Below are 24,816 nucleotides of genomic sequence, written 5' to 3' on the forward strand. Positions count from 1 at the left end.
TTCTTCAGATAATTCTACTCAGCATTAAATATTTATGTTTATATAAACATTAAATAAAAATAAACAAAATATTAATATCAACATCAAAATAACACATTAATATAAAATATACCTATAAAATTTATATTTAGTACTATATATAATTTAATATTTCATATGGCATTCAATTTATTCATAACTGGGTATATTTTATATAATTTATACTATATTATATATCATATTTTATGTTTTATTTATTCTATATATTTGGATATATTTTATATCATATAATTTTATTCTAGATTATATACAATTTAACATTTTCTATCATTTTATAATATATCATATTTTGTATTATACATTTTATTCTATATAATTTGATACTTTAGACTATTTAATAGTTAATATTATATATACATTTATACAGTATGTGACCCCAAACTTGTCCTAAGTGGTTGAAGTGAAATGAATTAGAATCTGGAGCTTCATGTGGCAAATTAATAAGGATGATTCTCTCTTTGTACCCAAGATCCCTTCTTGTTTCTAAGGCAAGGCATTGAACAATGAAAAGAGCATAGGGAATAGCCTGAATTCCAGGGAAATGTGTGTGGAAGATTCCTGTGTCAGGGATTGGGCCAAAGTGGATGAGGTAACAGGAGTCCTAGTTTCCAGGGGCAGGAAAGGGGGGTGCAGAGGGGGTGGTAAACCATGAAAGGACTTTAGCAGAGGGAAGGCTGGAAATGAGGCACAAGCAGACAACATACATGAAAGAAATGGCACCAACAAGGGTAGAACAGGGATAGCAGCTCAGCATTGGAAGCAGTGGGGCCACGCAATCTGGTGGATTGGGTAGGACAAGGAATGAAAGAACTTTGGACCTGAAGAACATTTCCTCCTCAGTTTTCCTTAGACATTGCCATATTTCTAGGAGTTTCAGGGACTAGGGTTCAAGTCATCTTGGGGTGCTCAGGATCTTTCTACCTAAAAATCAATCAGAAGGACCCTCAAAGCATAGTGAAATGGAAAGATAGTCTAGCAAGTGCAAGTCCTGATGAAAAGGTTCTCTCATTTAATAGTTGGGATGAGTCTCCCTTGTCTATAAAAGGGGCATAATGGGGTTATGGATGTAGAGGTGGGGGAAATCTCAGATACCATCTAGTCCAATGTCCTCCTTTTACAGATGAGGAACAAGTTGTTACTTTGCCAAGATCACAGATCCCAAGTATCAGAAGTAGGACTTGAATCCACATCCATATTTCTGGACTGTGGTGAGACTCAAATGAAGTGGCTCATTTGTAAAGTGTCATGGATAATCTGTAGAGTGTATAGTGAAGGTGTATATTCTGGGCAGACACTCTAAAAGGATTTCTTGGGCCCAAAACTATAAGGGAAAAAAAGCATGCTGGATCACCTTCAGGAAATTGCAGAGTTCTTTTAGTGATCCCCAACTCCTCCCTGAAAGAAAAAGCTCACCTTTAAATATCAGCAAACTAACTACTGGTTAAATGACTTCAAGTCATGGCAGAATTAAAAGTAATACCCAGAAGACAAAAAAGGTTGGTGGTGGGTATAAGTAAATGTGTTACGAAAAAGGGATTACAAAGGAGAATCCAAATAAACGATATTATTGGAGCATTATGAATCAAAAAGAGGGAGAGTGTGGCCAAAGCAATAGCCAACTGGCCATGCCACTGGACTCTTCTTGATGTTGAAAGTGAAGAAGGCCCCAGAATGGGAAGTCATAGGTGGACTGAGATCAGTATCCCTGTGAGTTATGCCAATAAAATCAGAGATCTATTTATGAGTATTTGTGTACCTTAAAGTGCCATCTATATGTTGATTGTGTTTACTGCTGCTATTGGAGGCAGAGAATCCTTTCTCTTAGAACTAGGCTTTCTAGAGACATTCTGATCCAAATTTGAGGTACTATAATAGAAACTTTGTTATTGATTTTTGGTGGGGGCAGGAAGGAAGTTGTTGTCCTTTTTGATAATGTAGGTTTAATTGGAACTAATCAGTAAGTATATAAATAATGCAGCATATACAACTTCAAAACTAGCATCAAAATTCCTGGATAGACATGACTTAAAAATAAGCACATGCTGACAATAATAATCCAAGAATATTTTTAGCTTTGGAATTATTTTAGAATTTAACTAGAGTTTGAAGACATTTTCAAAGGGTCATTGCTTTAAGGTATGAGAAAAATGACTTGATAGGCATTTAAATTCAGAAATATCTCCAGGACTGAAATCTCAGGTTTTATACCTACCTTTTATACTATGCAATGGTTTCACTTCAAGTAAGGTCTCATCTTGGGCATTACTTCTCACTAATAGAATAAAATCATACTTTCTCTTTACTTGCCATATTTTCCATCATTTTTATAAGTCAGTTGTTTCCTGATCCCATTTAGGGTTTTCTTGGTAGAGATAAATGGAATGATTTGCCATATCTTTTTCTAGCTCCTTTTATAGATGAGGAAAGTGAGACAGAGTTAAGTGACTTGCCCAGGGTTATAGAGCTAGTGTCTGGGGCCAGATTTGAACTCGTAAAGTTGAGACCTCTTAATTTCAGTGCTAGCCACTGCTCCATCCAGCTGCCCAGCTCTACTAAATTATAGCCTCTAAAACCAAGTTTTTTATCTTGCAAATATCCATATTTCTCCCCCAAGAACAGTGCTTTTGAACAGAAGAGACAATGAAATGTTGAACTGTAAGGGAGATTCCTCATTGCTTTCTATGACTAGATGCCAAACCAGTGGGGTTAAAAGCAGTAAACTTGCCACCTGCCTTCAATCAAGAAACAATCTTATATCTAGAAAAAATTGGGGGAACAAAGGGGAAAGTAGGTGGCTTAGTTCATTCACTCAACAACCCATTTTTAACAATAGAAAAATTCAATTTCTCAGTATAGTAAAACCACAAAAGCTCTTGGTTTAAATTCTAATGAGCTTAGGATTTGAATTCTGGCTCTATTGATTTTACTATGTGAGACCTTAAAAAATTCATCTTACCTTTTCTGGACCTGGATTTCTTCATGTGTAAAATAAGTGGGTAGGACTAATGACTCTGAGATGTATTTTTCAGCTTTAGATCCCCTAAGTAAACTCCCCATCAGCAGAAACTAAGTACGTACAACTCTCTACTCAGTGTGACAACTTTCTGATATTCTTTGGGTTTGTTCAAAATGGAATTCACTTCCAGGGCTTCATTTTGGAATATTAAGAAATTAATACATATTAAAGATATTTGGAAACAGCACTTGTAAAACCTGTATGATCATAGACAATCACGGCTCTGAGAATGTTCTCTTATGTATAATTAGGATAATAATAGTTGTACTATTTATTCACAGGGTTGTTGTGAGGATCATAGGACAGATCAAAGGAGATAAAAGCACTGAAGAGCATAAGCTATCATTAATGAGGTTTACTGATTATACTTCATCCATACAAGACAAGAGCTGGGTATTGGGGAGCTTGTACATAAGAATAAAGTTAGCATCATGAATTACTTGAAAACATGATATAAGCTGTGGCCTGTTGGCAAAGTGCAATAGATAAGACAAGAAACACAGACCCATCTTTCAAACAGATTTAAGGAACCGGGTAGCTTTTGGGGCAAATGTGCCAAATCAGCCAAGAACTGAAAAAGTTGCTGAGAACTTCAAATAACAGTTGCTAGAGTTCCCCCAACAATGGTCACAAAAGACAGTTGCAATTATGGCTCTATGTGAGTATGGCCAAAAGAAGCAAACACCATCAGTGACATCTCTAAAAATGATACAGTGACAACCCCTGTAGATAGTTGAATAAATAGAAAAAAAGGAAGGTGTGTCAAAATGATTAAGTTTTGTATTCTTTCCTCAAAACTCATCTGATGGCTATTTTGTCCTTGAAAATGACTATAACTTAAAACAGGCACCTATTCTGCTTCTCCAAGGATCAGAGAATTAATGTAGGAAAGGTCTTATCCGCTCCATAGGTAGAGGAGTTAAGAGAGCTGGCACATAACCATCTCCCACTTTGGCAAATCAACTGAGTCTTAAAACAAGCATCTTCCTTTTTCACAGGTTCACATTTAGATACAATACTAATTCATTGTAAAGTCTTGTTTGGATTATAGGGATTATTCCACAGAGCCCAACTATTAAGGTTCAAATAAATATTAAATCTCAGGATTCAAATAATCATTATGGAAGTTCAGGAAATAAAGCATCCTATATTTAATTTGTAGATGATTAAAAAAGAAAAAGGAACTCAATTTGAAAACTTTTTCATTTTTCTAATTTAATAGAAATAACCAAAACAAAGTGGTTCTTAAACAATGCTTTTAACTGATCTAATACAACTTCTACAACACATTCCAGAGCATTTTAAACAAGAAATATTTACAGGCTGCTAATGTATTAAATAACCATGAAAAGAAAAAACTTGCCTTTATTACACACCAGCAAAAAACACAGGAACGGAACAATTGGGAACTGTAACCTCATTAAAAAATTAAATATGATTATTTAGAGAATACAATACCACAGAAACAGTACTTTTTTTTTTTGAAGAATCATATTGAAGGATGAGTCAAGTTAACTATGTGCAAAAAAAAAAAAGTACCAGTAAATACTGGGAGCAAAAACCATCATTAAGAATGCTGTGAATTTAACCCTTTCATGTGTAGTTATTTCATCTACCTAAAAAAAAAAAATTAACAGGCTTTCAATTGCACAAATCTTTTTATAGGCTTATATACATGTTTCATTGTGTTTTCAACATAATAAATGCCTACATTTTTCAGACCAGTAGCAGACATGCATTTATTTCTTTTAAGTTTGAAATTTAGGTCACACTCAAAAGGGAATGCTGCAATGGCACTTACAAAATGCTTTTAGTGCCTTACCATGTAGAAATTTAGCGAATTCAAAAGAACAGTCTTCAGTTGTAAAGATCATTTGCTAGAAAAGGGTAAAACTGAATTTTTGAACACTTTGTAGTTCAATAGTTATGTTAAAGATATCCAAATTAACTGTACTCTTTTTGGAAAACTATTGATTCTCAGATACCATAAAAAGCATTATTATAAAGAAACAAGTCGGCAACCACAAGGAACTAAGGTGGAAGAATTTCTGTACATGCACTTTTAACAGAGTAAAAGAAACTGCCATATCCAAGTTCACATGTGAAGTCTGAAATATGTCTATGTAAACTGTGGCATATAAATTTATTTCTTAAAAAAAGTACCTCCATTATTTACTCAAACACCTACTTTTAAAAAAATATTTAACTTTCCCCAATTTTTAAAATAAAATGCCACAATATATTGTCAGTAACTCCTGCACATTTATATTATTTTTATTTTTAAAAGCTAGACTTGGTGATATGCATACAAACTTTCCTATAAAATCACTATCCAAAGGAAAGGACCCATGCCATGCTATTAGGCAACAGATGTAAAGCAGTTTTATTGCTTTTCAAGGAAGAGACAATTGGGAGGGAAATAAATGGAGGAGTCTGTGTCCAGAATGTTGTTATAATGTACTGCAATTTGGAAACATTGTTGCTGTTACTTAAACTTCAATAGATTAATTAATAAAGAAGGTTCTATGACAAGCATAGATGTGGATTTATTTTAATTATACAGGGATAAAAATTTTACAAAATATTTCATTGATCAAATGTTAATGTTGTTGACAGTAAGTGGTGCTGAAAGCCAGCTTTGACAAGAAATAAGCTATCTACACTTACAGAGCATATCTGCTTGTTTAAAGAGTATATGGAATGGGGAATAAAAAGAAGGAGGGAACAGGGGGCCAAGGAGAAAAGGTATTGGGGCAGGTGGTCGTGCACCCCTTTTTTGGATAGGAACATAGCCTTCATACTACATCGTAGGCCACAGTCCCAGGGCACAGTCAGGAGACCTGAATCTATTTAGCTGGTTAACACTAATCACTAGTAATTACAAGGCAGGATACCTGCTGAGGTAATTGATCAGTCCACAATTAGCACACTATACACTTTTCACATCTATTTCAGAACAAACTGCCTTTATTTCTTTGGATTAACTTAAAAAAATCTTAGGGCCAGTTACAACCAAAAGCAAGATATGATTAAAATTTTTTTAGAAAAAGTATTCCTTTAAGCAAGTATTAGAATTAGATGCCTTAAATTGTTTGGCTATCTGGACATTCCACATCATAAAGCAAAACACCCAAAGAAACCATCTCAACAGCATCAGGCCCTTCATTCTGTGATGGTTAACTTGAAGGTTTACTTCCAGCTGGCATGTTCTAAAGCCTGAAAGCTGAGAAATTCCCACTACAATTTATTCAGCATAGAAAACCATCCCTTCACATTCATAAATATAAACTACAACATTTAAATTACTGTAGATCAGGAATGTGTTCTTTCTTTAACGTACTTGGATTAGTTTTGGGTTTTTTTTGTTGCTTTTGGGGGTGGAGGGGCACGGGGAGGGCTAGAAAGTGTCATGAGAAAGAACCTAAAGCATCAAATAAATGAGGCTTTTCCAGGAATTTCAACTATAAAGAAATTATGCCAGTATGAAAATACTGAAACTTTTGACAGACATAGACATAAAACTTGCAAACTAAACCAAACCCCCCCCCCCCTCCAACACACACACTCACTCAACTGTTATATGTTCAAAGTTGGTCTTCAGCTGCAACTTAATAGGATAACATGCAAAATTGCTGGATACCAAAAGAATTTATATTATCAAGGTCTAATACTACTGTACGCCAATGTATTCAACTGAAGAAAACTTCTTTATCAGAACTTATATTCTGGATAGTGTGTAAGGAAAAAATTCAACTAAGTCCAAAGTGAACACTTTTGACCTTCAGTTTATTTGTAATCACTTAGCAGTGAATGGTTACTGGAGAAACAATATGGTTTTCTGAATATCAAATTCAAACGATTTGAAGAACTTCTAACATGGTCTTTAAGAACTAAACTTGCCTCATCTCCACCCCCACCCCCCACCCCCCAAGTATACAAATACTGGAAAACAGAAAACTCTTGATAATTCCTTTAAAAAAAAAAAAGTGCCAATGAGACAATGGAGAATCATGAAAGAGAAAGCAAAGCACAGCCTATGTCAGGACTCAAAGCAACCCTAAGCTCCCCAAAAAGGTTACCTCCTGACATAAAAAGCCTTTCAATAAATGGGTTTTTCCTTTTATTCCAAACTGATAAGGAAGGGGGATGGGAAAGGAGGGAGAGAGGGCTTGGAGGAAAAGTTATTTCAAGTAAGAAAAGGTAGCTACTTTTGGAGAAAAACTGTTCTCTGCAAACTTGAGTTTGAAATGTGAAAATATTTTAATGCCTCGTTTGTAAATCAATTTATAGGAAAGTTCAGAAGCAAAATTTAAGAAAATCTAGGGAGGTGAATCAACCAGCACTTATGGACTCCACTCTTTGTTTTCTTTAATATTCTAGAAAGGCCTCAATATTATTTTTCTTCCCTTGGTAAATAAAAAAAAATGACCCAAAGGAACTTTGTACAAGCATTTCTTTAAGAGTGTTTTTGTTGGTTCAAGATGAGCTAAAAATATTTACTTCTACAGTATAGTTAAATCAAATAATTTCATTTCATGAATGGTCTATACTGTATGAACTATTCATGCTGAATGTGTAGAGAAAAAAGGAAATAGTTTGCCACAAATCTGCTGTGTCTGAGAGAATTTCTAATAGCACATTCTTATATTTTGGCCATTGTATCATGGTCTAATTTGTCCAAACGAAAGTAGGAGTTTTAAATGTTCCTCCTAATAAAAGATAAGCCTGTACAAGGGCTAAATTACACATGTCTTGGATCTAAGCATTACTAATGAAGAGAAGAAAAATGAACTTTTCCAGAATAAAGTTGATTTATCTGCCTAATAATGCTGTGATTGGGGTACAAGAGGCGGGCATACTCCAATGACCATTCAAGTGGGGACTAGCTAATTTTCAGGCTCTGACTCCTAGTTCTCTTCAAGTCCTTTTTGAGTCCCCAGTCCATGCAAATGTCCCACTTGGTGGACGGATGAGTAATCTAACCCCACCGGGTTTGCTATAATCTTTTTAGACATTTCATTCATAAGCTGTTTCTGAAGAAAGCTTTGAGAAGTCTGTTCTCTATTAAAATAAGATAGAACCTCAAAATATGAATGTGATGTTAGAAATAGACAGCATATATTACAAATCCATTCTTGATAGGAACATTAGTAAGAATACACATTAGCTTAAAAAACAGGCTCAGCAAATGTTGCCGATCTGCCAGAAGTTTCAGTTCACTATTTACAAATAAGACAAAGTGAAATACAGGAAATTTTACACATTTGGTAGTTGACAGATTATTGTTTGCCAATAGTGGTCTATCAGAAAACTGATATGAAGGAAGACTGGATGACTGCCAGTAGTTACCTTCTCAGACTCAAATTTGAATGTACGCAAGACTAAATTAATTTTGGAACGAACATTCTGCCTATTTCATGGGGGCAACAATACAATCAAATGAGTTGACCTGGGAAGTGCAATTGTGTGGAAGTGTATATCTGGACAGGACTCTATTATAAATATGCATGATCTACGACTGAAGAGATAATATCTTTTTTTCCTTCCCCCCAGCCTCACCTTATTGGCCCCAGTCCTACTCCTAACCCACTAATTCAGTAGGCAGGAAAGGCTGACCTACAAATCAATGAATGGTTGAATTCCCTGAACCTAGCTATAGGAACCAGATTAGTTTTCTGAACTAATATAGAAAGTTAGGCCTAATGACATTCAAATGAGAAAAATTGATTGATTTAAAGTCATGATTCAATGTTGAGTCCACATTAGAGGGAAATTTGAGCAATGCTACTTTCATTTTAAAACTAGACAAGAACCCAGTATGGGGGATAATTTGATTTAGTAACTGCACTGGTCCAGTCCTAAGAGAAAAATTATCAAGCAACATGACTCAAATTATTTACCTGTACAGCCAGTATCCTACACCAATCTAAACCACACACGATCACCAATATTTGCCCATTTCTAAGTGTAAGAACACGGAGACCCATCCTCTTCAGGAAGAACAGGAAACTTCAATTCAATTGTTTTTCTTTTATGTCTGCAATAAAGCTGTCCCCTCTTTTTGACAAGAATGTGTTTTCCGTCCAAACAATTTTCAATCTAATACTGTCTAAAAGCAAGCTACCAGCTTCTTCAAGGAGGTGGCCACCACAGGCAGGATGCCAGCAACACTTAAATAAGTTTTTACAATGTTATTTAGGTCCACTCTACTTTATATGCACGGGTCTCTCATCTGATTTTAGGCGTTTTCGGCGTGGCTGGATAAAGTCTTCATCAGAGTCCTCGGTTATCTCACCATCATCCTCTTCTTGCTCAAATTCTGGCAAAGGTGGGAAGGTCCTGTCTGAGTAGATCTCTGTGAGTTTATCTTCAAAGTACAAAGCAACTGATTTCCCTGCCTGTGCTACTTCTGAATCAGCCTGCAAATAAAAGATAGGAACATTTACCTATTGGTAATGCACGTCCCTTCACCAAGTGTGCATGGTCTGAAAAGCTTACCTTCAAATTAATCTCTTGTGTTTCTGCATAAACTTGAACAACTTTCATCATCTAAAAAGGATACCAGAGTCAAAAAAAGGGAAATTATAATCCTTTCTAAAGTTATGAGACTGCATAGGGTTGGTGACTAAAGTCAACCATAAAGGGAGAACAGATTGCTGTGACTAATCAATTGCTTTAAAAAATCCAACAGAACATACTTTTTTTATAAGGTTCTGTTTCTAAATCCACAGCAAAACCTTATTAATTTAAACCCCACTAATTCAGAATTTGTAATAATTAGGGCAGGGCTTAATACCTGTGTACTATCTAGGAAAAAAGGGATCAAAAAACAAAGGATACAACTAAGAGATTAATTAACCTGCTTAAAGAAAACTATTTTAGAGCCCTTTTAAAAATCGCTTGGCAATATTCACTTGCATAGAGAGAACATGCTAACAAGGGATTATTTTATTTATTAAGTATAGTAGACCTCTTTGGCATCCTCTTGTCAGCCATTGGTCCATGTTACTATGTGTATTGGAGATAACCAAACTTCACCCTTAAAAAAAAAATAAACTATACCTTTTATCACTTCTATTTCTAATTAGTGAGATTTCACTGCAACTACCTTAGTCCTGTCCTTTACTCTGCACCCAGTTACATTATCACAAACAGAATACAGAAGTTTTCTGTAAACTATTTTTATTAAAGAGAGCTATTTCTCACATTTCCTCATGGGGTAGTAGTAGCAGGTGTGATGGTAAGTAAAAATTTGCAGGCAGAAGCACATCTTTGTGGACATTAAATGGGACTCATGGAATCGCAGAGCATTCAGAACCAACAGTGCTAGAAGAGATTCTGGAATCTAAGGACAAGAATCCTCACAAAGGAGAGCTCCTTTCTCCATCTGTCCCTTCTCTTATCCTGATAAAGTCTTTCTTGAAGAGAACAAGAGTCTTTATTTCTTCCCATAGCTATCACAAAATCTGCTTCTCTGAAAGAGATTTCTACTGTATATTTTGTCTAGGCTAAGAAAGATAACTTTTGTCCTTTAATAAAAGGCCTAAAAGGTAAGCTCTCAGTAGAACTGCAATGCTAGCCCAGAAATTTAGTATCAATGTTCTATTCCCAGTCTACAGTCAGGAAAGACAAAGTATTGAACATCAAGAGCAGACTAATTGTTCTCCAGGAGGAAGTCTAATAATGACTAAAATCTAATTGCATATGAATAGATAATCTCAGCTATATCTTTCATCTTTCTTAACTACTTTAAGCAGGCTACTTATAAGGCACACTTTCTTAATGTTTTCAACAGATTTTGAAAAGACTCTGGTAATAACAACAAACAAAAGAACCTTTAACTAATCAAGGAATATTTTTCAAAGATCTTTTTCTTTTAACACTGTCTCCTCTAAGCATGATGAACTTTTCTTAGGTAGAAATGAAAAACACCCACTTGGTTCTAATGAGGCACATCTTAAAACTTTAGAAACTAATTTTTTTTTCCCCCTGAGTTTGAAAGAATTTTTGAAAAACCTAAGGGTCTACTACATCTTGGAAGCTAACATACTTCATTAAACCTTTCACAGTTCTTGAAGATCAACCGGACGTCTGCCACAAAGTCATCTGGGATTTGGTAGTGTTGGGAATGTTTCTTTTGAAGCTTCTTTTTTACTGTAGATAAATCCATTGGTTTCTTTATGATTTTATAGTAGTTTGGTATCTGAAAGGAAAAGAAGAGACAGAACTAAATAATTCCCCAGTTATACTTTACTATCTAAGAAACATTTGAATCTTGGAAACAAATTACTAATGAGTTTGTAAAATGTTTTAAAACTCTTCTACTTTAATTCCATCAATAAAGACATTCTATTAACGAGTATCTGGCAAATCCCTAATAGAATGGGTTTTGTGGTTAAAAGGGTATATTTTATGTATTTCGTGTCAATACAGATAAGTAGAAGTGCACAACCTGCTGATCAAGGGCCACAATTGGATCATAAAAGCAACAGAAAAAGCCAGAGCAAATGTGAAGGAAAAGGCTGTCTTTATAAGCCATACTGATAGCAACACGGTCCTATGAAGATCCTCAACATTTTCACAGAACTGACACAGAAATCTGTATTTGTCAAGCTCACAAATTCATTATGGTTCTTTGTCAATAACATTTATAAATTCTGGTCTCTATTCTTGGTCAGATTTGTCATCCTAGTACTTAATTAACTTAACAGAAAATAATCAAACACATACAAAAATCAGTTTCTTCTTCTACAGCATCCATACATTGCACAGGAACACTGGAAGTCATGGAAACATAGCTATTTGCAGGGAACAAAACTTCTTCCATGTTACTTACTCTGGGCTCTAGTTTTTATGATTTTACCTTTCTATCCCCCCTATATTCAATTTAAGAAGAAAAACTGTAACATTAAACAATTGTGGAATAACCAACACAAAATGTGTAGTCAACATAGAATTTAAAAGGAACATAAAGGTATTTTTAAATCTGAATTTCACAGATAAAGGAAACTGACTTTTAATTTAATTTAATTTTTTAAACTCTTTCCTTCTGTCTTAGAACCAATACAGTAAACTGGGATCTAAGGCAGAAGAGTGATGAGGGCTAGACAATGGGGATTAAGTGACTTGCCCAGCTTAGCTAAGAAGTATCTGAGGCCAGATTTGGATCCAGGACCTCCAGTCTCAAGGCCTGGCTGGCTCTCAATTCACTGAGCCATCCAGCTGTCCTGAAACTGAAGTAATGAAATGACTTGCCCAGTATCCCACAGTTAGTTGTAGATTAGAACATTGGCCACCCAATCACAACTTCTGGTCCAGTATCTTTTCCTTATCCTATGAATCCACTCATTAACTAATGGATTTTTTTTTAATGCAAAAGTCCAGAGCAACATGATACACACCACTGACCTCAATCTAACAACAGGATTATAGAATTTTTAGCTCATATAAAGAAATCTATTTTTTTTAAACCCTTACCTTCTGTCTTAGAATCAATACTGGGTATTGGTTCTAAGGCAGGAGAGTGGTAAGGGCTAGGCAATGGGGGTTAAGTGACTTGCCCAGGGTCACACAGCTAGGAAGTGTCTGAGGCCAAATTTGAACCCAGGACCTCCTGTCTCTGGGCCTCTCAATCCACTATGTCACCCAGCTGTCCCCAAGAATTCCTTTTTTTAAGACTTTAGTCTTAAAAAAAAAAATCAACCTGAAAAATCTCCCATAATTAATTATTATTACATGAAAAGGAGTCTGAATACCACATGAGTTTTAACAAAGTAATTTCATTATTATTCTGCCAAATTCTAAACTCCAAATGAAGTCTTTGTCCTTTTAAGGATATCTCATCAAAGCAGAGCATGAAAAATAAGACAACTCACCGAAACAGGGACTGGTTCCTGGAATTCAATACTAAGTTCATGGCAATAGAGGTAAAGCAGAAGACGTTCACATTTCTGGCTCCCCAAAAAAAAGTACAGAAAGAAAACTCATGAATTATATTTTTTCTCTAATAAGACATTTCTCTAATAAGACATAGAATTTGAACAATCTTCATTCACTATTTATGAACTGTTTTTAAGAACGGTTTGTACATTCAAGGAAAACTGTCTTATTCCCCATCAGAATTTGTATGATTAAGGATCTAATGATCATCTTTAATCATCAATTTGGTACAAACAATTTGCTATGGACTATCTTCTATTATACATAGATGATTGAGATATCATAACTCACACTGTCATGTGAGAATTAATATTAAAAATCTTCTTGCATATAGGTCTCTTACTAGCTTGAGGGACCAGAAATTCTTCTTAGTATCCAGCTGAAACATGAATTCTTTGAGATTTATCACCATAATTCACTACTTAAGATCACGAATATCCTCAAAATGAAATCCACTTTAATAGAGGCAATCAAAGATTTCTTCAAAAAGTAGGTTATCTTAACTAAACAAACAAACAAAAAAACCCTAGCTACTAGAAACACTGATTTTATATGCATAAGAAATTTTATGCAAATCAAACTGATACAACCCAACACCTCTGGGTTTCCAAATCGAGAAACTAGCCCTCCAATAAAAATTATATGTGCTGAGTGATTATTAAAGAAGTGCCACATCAGCAGATCCCATTGAAGCCATAATGACAAATCAATTATTCAGCACTTACCCTTTGGTCCATGGGGCTCAAACCCTGTGCAGTTTTTCCCTTCTTGCTGTGTTGCAAATTGTCACAATCATATTCAACTTCAGGTTTTCCAAGATCTCTGCAAAATGTGCAAATCCATTCGCCACTGCAGAGGGAGACGCCTAATCAGTCAAAGTTCTGAAGATGATTTAACAGCTCTTTTCTCATAGGTTCATGTGTCCCAGTAAAACAGACACATGATGGAGAAATTAATTACATATACCACCAAAGAATCAAATGTTTTTGAAATGGTTTGCTGCAGGTTCCTTTAAACAGTGTTTCCCTTGTAGAGGCAAACATTTTAACTTGCTAAAGTCTAATTCCTGTACATATTTTCCAGGAATGCAGTGACATAAAGTGTCATACACCTGTACTTTGTCTTAGCTGGATAGCCAATGTCATTTTTAAATTTCATCATAACCACTTATTTATGCTTGTCAGAGGTTTATATTAAACTTAAAAGTCTGAGAAGACTTTCTGACTCTAGCTATTTCTGAAGAGTTTCACATCAATACATTCTAGAGTGGGAGGACACTGCTAACATATCTAAACCTATTTATGTGGCAGCTGCAACACCTTTACCAAATGCCATCTCTGCCTCTAATGACATAATTGTAAAATTCCAGTATCCTGGGGGCATTTTAGGGCATAAAAGAATATGAAATAATCCTTATATTCAAAATCAAAGAATAAGGAAAAGGAAGGTCCTACAAAGTATAGATTTAGGTGGAAACCCTTAAACAATTTTGGCATGGTTGAACCATATAAAGGATTAAACATTTTCAAAGAACAGAATTCGTTAATCAGAACTGCTTTAATCAATCAGGATTAAAGTGTCTAACTGCTTTCACAGCTTGCCTCAGTTTGTTTTTTGGTTTTTAAAACCTTACTTTCTGTCTTAGAATCAATACAAGTATCAGTTCCAAGGTAGAAGAGCAGTAAGGTGTAGGTAATTGGGGTTAAGTGACATGTCTAAGTTCACAGTTAGCAACTGAGGTCATATTTGAACACAAGTCCTCCTACCTCTAGGCCCAACACTCTATCTACTGAGCCATCTAGCTGTCCTCTCAATGTATCTATGTTGGGGAATGAGACATGCACACAAATAATAATAAAATAACAGAATGGGAAAAGTACATAGGAATGACTATTCCTATGGCATGAGAGAATTAGGTATATAGACATCACATTTGGCAGAGGAACAGAAATGAGGTTCATGGTAGAGGTGTTAATCTGAGTGAGGATTTGAATGAAGAGAAAGATTTTAAAAGGTAAAAATGTTAGGAGGAGGTACGAAAACGCATGCCTACTCTAGGCATGAAAGATAGCAACAAATGGCAGAGAAATACAAAGTGTTTGAGATATGGTGAAGTAGTATAGTTGGATGGAAAATATAAGGTTAAAATTAGATTGTGGATGGCCTGAAATGCTAAGGAAGGTGTTTTATTCAGAAAGGACCTGATCGTCATTGAATGATTTTAAAGGGAGGCATAATATTATTATATGTGTACACTGAGACACTAGGAATAATATCTCAATATTCTAGGCAGGGGAAAGATGAGATTTGAAGAAGAAATAATAGTCAGGAGATCAAAGAACAGTTCAGATGAGAGATCATAAATACCCGAACTAAGATTTTGACCTAGAGCTGCTCAGAGGTCATTTAATACAACTTGCTCAATTTACCCATATGGAAACTGTAGCAAAGTTACTAAATTATCAGAGGGGGATATTTGAACTTAGGTCCTAATCCCAGGACTGTATGAATGGAAGTAAAGAAATGAGGAGAGACAGGAGTGACAAAGCAGGAGTAGAACCAATAGGATGTGGAAGAAATTAGGGAAAGAATGAAAGGCAAAGAAATAATTAATTCTATGAGGTTTCAAATCTGGATGATTAAAAGAAAAAAGAGGTGGGTTGTCATCAGAAATAAATGTCAAGAGTAATGATAGGTTGTGTGTAGGAGAATTAAGAGTCAATCAAAAAAATTTTTTTTTCTACATTGATAATATCCCTCAAAAAATGATTTTCTCATTACTCTATCAGAAGTGGGTAGAATTTTCCACTGAGTCCTCTGAACTGTGGTCAGTCATTTTGCTGATCAGAATTCCTAAGTCCTTCAAATTTATCAACTTTACAATATTATTGCTTTTGTATATACTGTTTTTCCTGAATCTGCTTTACTAAGATCTGTATCAGTTCACATAAGTCTTCCAAAATTTTCTGAAGTTGCCATCAACATTTTTACACTATACTCTCAGAACAATAAAATGGTTTAGGGTATTTTCTAAAGCACTGTAGGGGGAAAAGAGTATTAAAGATGGAATATAGTCCAGACTATAGAAAGGAAAATTGCTCCACCCATTACTTTACTCATTTTCTCTACCCAGGATAACATGGTACAGTAGAAGGACCTGGGTTCAAATATCACCTCTGAGGCTTACTACTCATGTGACATTGTAAAAGCAGCTTGACCTTCCTCAACGTAGGTTTCTTCATCTTAAAAATAAAAGTTTTGATTGGATGGATTCTGAATCCCTTTAATGCTGGTGATATGATCCCTTAACTTTTGGATAAACAGCAAATATGGAGTTGATAGTTCAGAAAAGTGAGGTAATAAATAGTAAGTAATTTTAAGATGCCTCTGAAGAATTCAAGGCATCTGAATTAGACAAACTAAAGCACTGAGTGCAGAAATTAATGATACAGAATCAGTGACATCTCTAAAAATATGGAGAAGTCACAAAAGATATGGTAAAGTATAAATGTTGCATGATTTACCCCCCAAAAAAGAAAAAAAAAGGCAAGAGAATGGATTGTGCAAACTACTTAATCTAAGACTAGTGACCTTAACTTGGATTCCCAAAAAAAGTCTAGATTCTAGATTAGTCAGTCGGTTAGGAGTAACCACTGACCTGCTTGGCAGAGGAAGGAAAGTGATGAAGAGTTTGGTTCACTAGCCTGGCACAGGGGCCTCATGTAGTAATGATGTAGTACTAATGATGGGCAATTTCAATCAGTGAGTCAATGAGCTTTTATTAAGCATCTACTTTGAGCCAGGCACTGGGCCTGAGCACTAGAGGCAAACTGTAGAACACTTCAGAGGGAAGTCACTCAAATGAAGTCTGGGAAAGACTTCTTATGGGAAGAAGGCCTCTAGCTGACATCTGAAGGAAGCCACAGGAGGGGGAGATGAGGAAGGAGTTCCTACTTGAAACAGCACACCCTTTCTATAATAACCCCAAGTGTTCCAAAGACTATGTTTGAAAAATTCCAACAAAAGAACCTGCTACCTTCCAAAGCAATCCATTCCAAAATTATACAGTCTAAATATGTATCCCTAAAGTTTATTCAGTGGTCCTAGTTTATGCCACACAGGGTACAAATAATATAATTCCTCTCTCATCCCATAATTCTTCAAATATTTGAAATAAATTATCACCCCCACCCAACAAATCATTTCTCCTCCAGGCTATTTTTAGCTCCTTTCCTCAATTCTAATACTAAGTATCATGTAGCAAATTCCCCCTACCCCACCCCACCTCAACTCAAAGCTGTCCCTCCACTCCCACCCTATTGAGGAAAAAATACACACATCCCACACTCTCAACAACATTTTCTTAGAAATGGAGTTTTAAGCAAATAAAATTGTTTTAATGGTGATGTTTTATTTCTAAAAGACTTAATATTAAGGAAGAAGAGCATAAATACCAGTGAGGTCAAGACACTCACTATATAAGAGATCAGAAAATGATGTATTCCTTACTGTCCTAATAACTTACCTTTTAATGCTGGAACTTGGTAAATTCAGGTTTGTTTTTTTTAAACCCTTTCCTTCTGTTTTGGAGTCAATACTCCAAGGCAGAAGAGTGGTAAGGGCTAGGCAATGGGGGTCAAGTGACTTGCCCAGGGTCACACAGCTGGGAAGTGTCTGAGGCCAGATTTGAACCTAGGACCTCTCATCTCTAGGCCTGGCTCTCAATCCACTGAGCTACCCAGCTGCCCCCAAATTCAGTTTTTTTAAATATGTAAAAAGGGGAAGTTGTTTAAGCTGTCATGGGTTACATGGCAGGTCTCCTGGCAGAAACAGGGGACTCTAAATTTATGGGGAGAGAAGTTTGGGGGACCAGATTCCTCAAAAAAGAAAACCATATTAAAATTCCTAACAATTAATTTCAGAAAAAAAAATGTGTTTCTCTTCTTGTACCTTGGAAAACTAAGAAGTGTTGGAACGTGGCAGGTGAGGTGAAAGACCTTTGGGCACTTTTCACAGCATAAAAGGTCCCCGCCATTTTGGCACACAGCACACCAGTCTTCATTAGGGTCATCCTCTTTGTTGTTGCCTTCTCCAGTCCTTGAGGAACGATGCATTAGGTTTCTCATTGGAGACTTTCCATTGACTAGATTGCTGAGGCCTGACTGTTTACAACTTTCACTGATATCCATGGGTTCTGTTTTCACATGATTTTCCAGGCTTCCTAATGCATCCAACTCACTCTCCAGATGCAAGTTGGTTGAGAGAGGTGGTGTCAAGCTGCTCTCAGGACTGCTCAACTAAAACAAAACAGTAACATGAAAGTTTGACAGAATCATCTTGTTTCTCTTAAAGGGGAAAAATCACCTTAGGGAACTGAAGTATATAATTTATTTTCCCTACCTATAATTTTTCTTGATCATAAGAGGGTACTGGAGTCACTAAAACATTCTAAAAACTTTTTAAATAGGCTGTTTGAGGATCCTAGAATAAACACAAAATATCAGTTCAAGATAGTTGACTTTTCCACTCTTTATGTAAGTAGAATAGGAATGCCATGGATCATCCTAAAGTCATTTAAGGTATCCTAGAATATGGTATTTTGGGAGCAGTATTTACTTTAATCATAATTTTCTGTAAGCATATTAATTAGATAATAAAAGGCAATTATTTCTAAATTTTATCATTGACTGTGGGTCACTATTTTCTATATATTTGTGGAGTATACTTTAGGAAGTCTCTGAATAATCTGCCCCAGATTGTTGTAGAGAATTTATGAAATGGAAAAGGGAAATTAGTCAAATGATCATAAACTATTCTGGAAACCATCAACCTTATACTGTATTACTTCAAAACAGATATATAAAAGATTTATTCTGTATGACAGAATGTGTTACATGTTTACAATATGTTCTATACTTGTACTAAACTTAACTGTCTGAATAGAAACCCAATTTACCTGACAGAAAAAAAGAAAATGGTAAGAAAACCCTCTAGATCCATTATCCTTAAACATTCTACTACTCAAATGCACTTATGGCAACTGCAGTCATCTGTGAATAATGCTTGAGTTTAAAAGGTGATACAACTCCCATTTCCCCAACTCCACTGCAAAATCTACATTCATAGAACCCTCTGAAAGTCAACTGCGGACTTATTCAATCTTGTGACTAAACTACCCTTGCTATAAGCCAACTGGGAAGGAAGTCACAGGATTTGGGAAGTGGGACTTAGGAAAAGTAAAGAAAATTTGCTATGCAAAAGGAGTTTGGAATTTTATCTCTTCCTCACCCATGAAACCCTCATTTGCATAACTATTTTGTAAAAATCAGAAGTCAAATGACAGCTATTCCAAATACATTACTATACAGCACCCCTTTCATAATTCATATCTTTCTAGTCATTAGGACAGAAAAATAACAGGCTCCTCTTTGGCAGGAGCCTCTGATTTGATGACTGTGAACATGGACTTTAACTCACATAAATATAAAACCTGGCATCTGTAAGGCAGAAATTACCAACACTTGGTTCACTAGTTTAGATTCTCACTCACTATGAATTCCAGACTATAAAAAATATATTTTCATATAGAAATCTTGAATCTTTCTATTTACTGGTACTTTACCTGCTATATACAAACCATCAATGTCTCTATCCTTAAAAAGTCTTTGCTCGATCCATCTATCCCCACTAACTGTTGTCCTTTTTCTTTCATCACTGCACTCTTTAAGTAAGCAATCAGTGCCTCATTTTTTGACCAAAACCATAAGGCCTTTTCTCAACCTTCATCCTTCTTGATGTCTCTATACTATCAATCAACCTCTTTTCCTGGATACTCTTCTCTTGCTAGGTTTTTCTGATATTTGTCTTCCTTAATTCCCCTCTCCTGGTTGTCTGATTGTTCTTTCTCAGATCTCATGCAAGTCACAGTCTCTAACAATGCTTTGTTGTATGGCCTTTACTCTATATTATTTCACTTGGTGGATCTCATCTGCTCCCATGGATTCAATTATCATCTCTATGCAGATGAATCTCAGATCTATATCATACTAGCCCATACATTTCTCCTGAGTTCATCTTGAATCTTCAATTGGATATCCTGAGATATCTTAAGTTCAACAAGTTCAAAAGCAAACTCCTTATTTCTCTTCCCAAACCTCCCCTCTTCTAAATTTTCCCATGATAGTCAAAGGCACCACCATGTCTTCTCCCTCAAACCAACAACATAGTTATCTTCCTCAAATTTTCATCAGCACTTATTGCACACTTCCAATTAAGTACTCGCATAGGCCCTCAGCACTTGGATTACTGAAAAAAATCTTCTGATAAGACCCCCTCCCTCAAGACTCTTCCTACTCTAGACCATTTTCCACTCAACCGCCCATGTGATCTTCCTAAAGCACAATTCTGACCATGTCAACCCCCAACATCCCCAGCAAATAAACTCCAAAGGCTCTCTATTAACTCCCAAACAAATGTAAAATCCTATTTATCTTTAAAAGTCTTTCACAACCCACCCCCTTCCTACTCTTCTAGTCTTCTTACACTTATGCCCCTTATAATCCAGCAACACTGACCTTTTTACTGTCTCTCTATACTCATTATTTATCATTATTGTCTAGAATGTTCTCTTCCTGTCTTCTACCTCCTGGTTTCCCAGGTCTCCTTCAAACTTCAGCTTAAATCTTACCTTCTGTAAGAGCCTTTCATGAATATTTCACTTCTGCTCATTCTAATGCCTCCCCCCTCTAAATTTATCTTCTATGTACAGTACTTAGTTGAAAGAGCAATTTGGTTTGTACTCAGCATGAAATCCCAAGAATAAATGACTTGTAGAATCACATCCTCAAACAAATGGACTAAAAAGACAGAAGAAGGGGCAACTGGGTAGTTCAGTGGATTGAGAGCCAGGCCCAGAGAAGGAAGGTCCTAGGCTCAAATCTGGCCTCTGGCACTTCCCAGCTATGTGACCCTGGGCAAGTCAATTAATCCCCATTGCCTAACCCTTACCACTCTTCTGCCTTGGAACCAATACAATGGTATTGATTCCAAGATGGAAGGAAGGTAAGGGCCCTAAAAAAAAGTAATTAATTAAAATAAAATAAAGACAGAACACTAGACACAGACAACTTTCTTACTTTCAAACATTCTTCATATGGAATCCCAGAGGAACCTTACCATGCATGCACTCCTCCTGCCATCCTCTGTTTTCTCTTGTTTCACAGTTCCTGAGAAGGTGCATATTTCTTCCTCAGTCCCAGGTTCTTGCTTCACCTTTACTTGGTCAGATTTGAAGCTAAGACTGGCCTTCTCTGTAGTTCTGCCTGATGACCCACAGCTGGAAATCATGCATATGTAAATATATAACATGTAAAACTAATTACTATACTATGAGTAGCAAACAAAAGGGTTGTAAAATTCTTAACCTTAGAAAAGCTAAGTGTCTCTCACAATGAAATCTGATTTCTTTGCTCCCTTTCCATTAAAAATAAGACATTGTTGGGGCAGCTAGGTGGCTCAGTGGACAGAGATCCAAATCTAGAGACGGGGTGGGGGGTGGGTGTCCAGGGTTAAAACCTGACTTCAGATTTTCTAGTTATGTGACCCTGGGAAAGTCATTTAACCCCAGTTGTTTAGTCCTTACCAATTCCTCTGCTTTGGAACCAATACCTAAGTGTTGATCCTAAGACAGAAGGTATAGGTTAAAAAAAAAAAGTTGCATTTTTTAAAAATTTGTGTTATCCAAGTTAAAAAAAAAGTTTCAAAATTTCCAAGGATGCTAGGATTATATTGTTTTAAGATATTAAGACATTTGTATTTAAAAAATACTTAGCTTTGCAAATTGTCATTTTACTGGTTAGCTAGTTTAGAACACTAATGAATTCATTTCTGAGAGAAATGGAAACCTTTCTGAGAAAAAGAGGGGGTATTACTGGTATTGCTAATAAGAAAAATCCACTAATTTCATTCAAGGATGAAAACTGGACTGGTATCTTGCATAATTATTTTTACTTTCAATGAGAATAAAATGTACTACCACAATTACCATCAAAACTTCTATTGGAGATACTTCCAAGAGGTGGTAACTCTTACCTGCCTCGACTGCCTGTGCTGGAGGTACTTGGTGGCCTCACAGGTGTGTGTGAATTGGATAAGCCTAAAAAACACCAGGGCAAAAGGTATGTCAAAAGCAAATACAAAGACATAGTATTTTATATTGATTGCCCTCTCTCAGTGCTTAAGTTATGCTTATTTAATTAACTCAAATTAGTAGTTTTAGAAGGTGAGTCCTAATCTTCAGGTCAACAAGAGACACATGAAGTAGTTCACTTCTAAATTATGCTTTTATTTGGATGCCTAGGAAATATTTTTTGAAAGTACATTATCACTGTTCAAGTTGACATTTAAATTCTAATAGATGCACTCAGTCACAAATAATATTCTTCTGATTAATTGGTACCGATATTTGTAGGAATTCATAGAATACAAAGATTTGGAAGCCCATCTGGTTCAACTCATATTTAGTAATCCTCTCTATCACATCTAGCATGTTACCTCAGCCTTTACTTTAAAACCTTTCTTGTAAGGAGGGAACCAAAAGTGTCCTATTTTATTTTCTTGATAACTCTAGCAGCTCAGAAACTTTTTAAAAACTTATTTTCATTCCTTGTTCCTTGAGAGGGTTCTGTGATTAAGCACAATAAAACAAATCTCCCATTTCACCAGATAGCCCCTTCATTCAAAGACAGCTATCAGGTTCCCCTAAAAACTTTCCTCCTTTAGGTAAAACATTCCCTAGTTCTTTTCTTGATTTTCATTTGACATGTTCTGTAGCCCTCTCACAACTTCTTACCTGTCTACAACCTAAAATGTGGCACCTAGAACTGACAAATCATTTCCTTAAAGCATTATGCTTTTTAGAAAGATCTCCAGCAAATGATGCAGAGCGAAATGAGCAGAATCAAGAGAACATTGTACACGGAAACTGAAACACTGTGCCACAATCAAATATAATGGACTTTTCTACTAATAGCAATGCAAAAACCCAGGGCAATCCCAAGGGACTTATGAGAAAGAATGCTATCCACATTGAGAACAAGAACTATTGGAATAGAAACGCAGAAGAAAAATACATGGTTATGTGGTTCGATGGATATTTAACTGGGGTTTTGGTTTTAGAAGAACACTATTACAAACAATAATATGGAAATAGGTATTGAACAATAACATATGTATAAACCAATGGAATTGCTTGTCAGCTCTGGGAGGGGAGAGGAGAGAGAGGAGGGAAAGAACATGAATCTTGTAACCATGGAAAAATATTCTAAATAAATTAAAAAAAATTTTTTTAAATAAAACAAAACACTATGATTCTCCTTGCTGCACATGAAAACTGAATGAATGTTAGGTGCTGCCATGTCAGTCTCATTTCAACAAAATAGGAATAAACCATGTGCAAGGCATCTTGTAATAGTACCTGGGCTAGAAAGACAAAAAAGAAATAATCTCTGCCCTCAAAGAGTTTACATTCTACGAGGGGGATATAACACATGCACAGACAAATAAAAACACAGTAATTTCAAGAGAAAGAAAGTATTAATAACTCCAGTGGCTCAGAGTTTTAAAAGACAAAGATTCTAAATGGCAGAAATAAGGAGAGTCTATCTTTTTGGTATAGGGGACAGAAGAAGGCCATGGAATATTTGACTTTAGGGAAAAGCAAGACAAAATGGAGCCAAATTATGAAAGACTTAATGTCAAACTGATGAATTTGTATTTTATTCTAAAAACAAAAAGGGAACCTCATAGTGAGTATATAAGGCTCTAACTATTTTTTAAAAAACCTGCTGTTTATATGTTCTTTCCAATTCTGTACTGGTAAAGTTGATTTTTTTTAAGTCTATGTTTATTACAACTAAATTTCATCTTATTTTATCACTTATTGTTCTAGCCCACCCAAAGGAAGTAATCAGGATGGTAAACTAAAGAAGAGAAGAACTGGAAGCAGAGGGAATGGTAAATATATGATTATTTTAAAATATCTGAAAGGAAGTAAATATGTAGAAGTAGAATCAAATTTATTTTGGTTGGTCCCTGCAGCTAGAACTAGAAGCAATCAGTAGAAGTTACAGAGATAGATTTTGGTTCAATATTAGGGAGGAAAAGCTTAATAATTAGAAGTCTCCAAAAGTAAAATGGATTGTGTTTTTGTAGGTAATGGATCCCCCCACTCACAGGTCTCAAAGCAACGGCTAAATAAATGCTTCTTAGACATCTTTCATAGATGTCACCATTCATGTCACCTGCTATTTTGTCAGTGTGCTTTCAATGACTTCATCCAAGTTTTAAACAGACAGGGTCAATGATATATGCTGGGACACTCTCTAGAGATTCTAACTTGACATCAACCCACTTGTGATCAATTTCTGTGGAATTATCTTAGCAGTTCCAAAACCACCAAACTAAATTATCATCTAAGTCCACATCACTAAAATAGGTCTACAATGATGGCAGTAAAGACTTTGTCAATTGTTTTTGTGAAATCTAAGAATAGTCTGTTACAATAGGCAAGGTTGCACTCCTCTGCCAGCTTATAAGTGTCCTTCATAAACTTCAGTGCCCAGAACTGCACACCATACTCTCAAAGGCAGAGTACAGGGAGACCATCACCTCTCTATTCTTGGAAACTCTGGCCTGGCTAACGATGTCCATAATCTCATTAACTTTTGAGGCAGCTATCTCATATTGCTGACTTATACTATGCATCCATTGTTCTCCCATCTTATGCTTGTTAAGATGGGGGGTGGGGATAGATATGTGCCAGT

The 24,816-nt window shown here is 35.7% G+C and overlaps 1 protein-coding gene across 2 annotated transcripts in view; it reads right to left on the minus strand.

Moving 5' to 3' along the window:
- Positions 1-4,244: 4,244 nt before the first annotated feature.
- The window catches only part of TRIM33 (tripartite motif containing 33), a 191,403-nt gene continuing 170,831 nt past the window's right edge, over positions 4,245-24,816 (minus strand). Inside the window, exons 13-20 of one of the 2 annotated variants that reach the window (XM_056819236.1) lie at positions 22,085-22,148; positions 21,170-21,329; positions 17,945-18,291; positions 13,720-13,843; positions 12,931-13,005; positions 11,106-11,258; positions 9,554-9,604; positions 4,245-9,474 (exon numbers count right to left, since the gene is read on the minus strand). In XM_056819236.1, coding sequence (XP_056675214.1) covers positions 9,262-9,474; positions 9,554-9,604; positions 11,106-11,258; positions 12,931-13,005; positions 13,720-13,843; positions 17,945-18,291; positions 21,170-21,329; positions 22,085-22,148 — 1,187 coding nt within the window. In that variant the 3' untranslated portion in view covers positions 4,245-9,261. The remainder of the gene's footprint in view (positions 9,475-9,553; positions 9,605-11,105; positions 11,259-12,930; positions 13,006-13,719; positions 13,844-17,944; positions 18,292-21,169; positions 21,330-22,084; positions 22,149-24,816) is intronic. The other variant, XM_056819235.1, reaches the window with a different exon arrangement.

Source organism: Monodelphis domestica, chromosome 2 (assembly GCF_027887165.1).
Source record: "Monodelphis domestica isolate mMonDom1 chromosome 2, mMonDom1.pri, whole genome shotgun sequence".
Taxonomy (NCBI): domain Eukaryota; kingdom Metazoa; phylum Chordata; class Mammalia; order Didelphimorphia; family Didelphidae; genus Monodelphis; species Monodelphis domestica.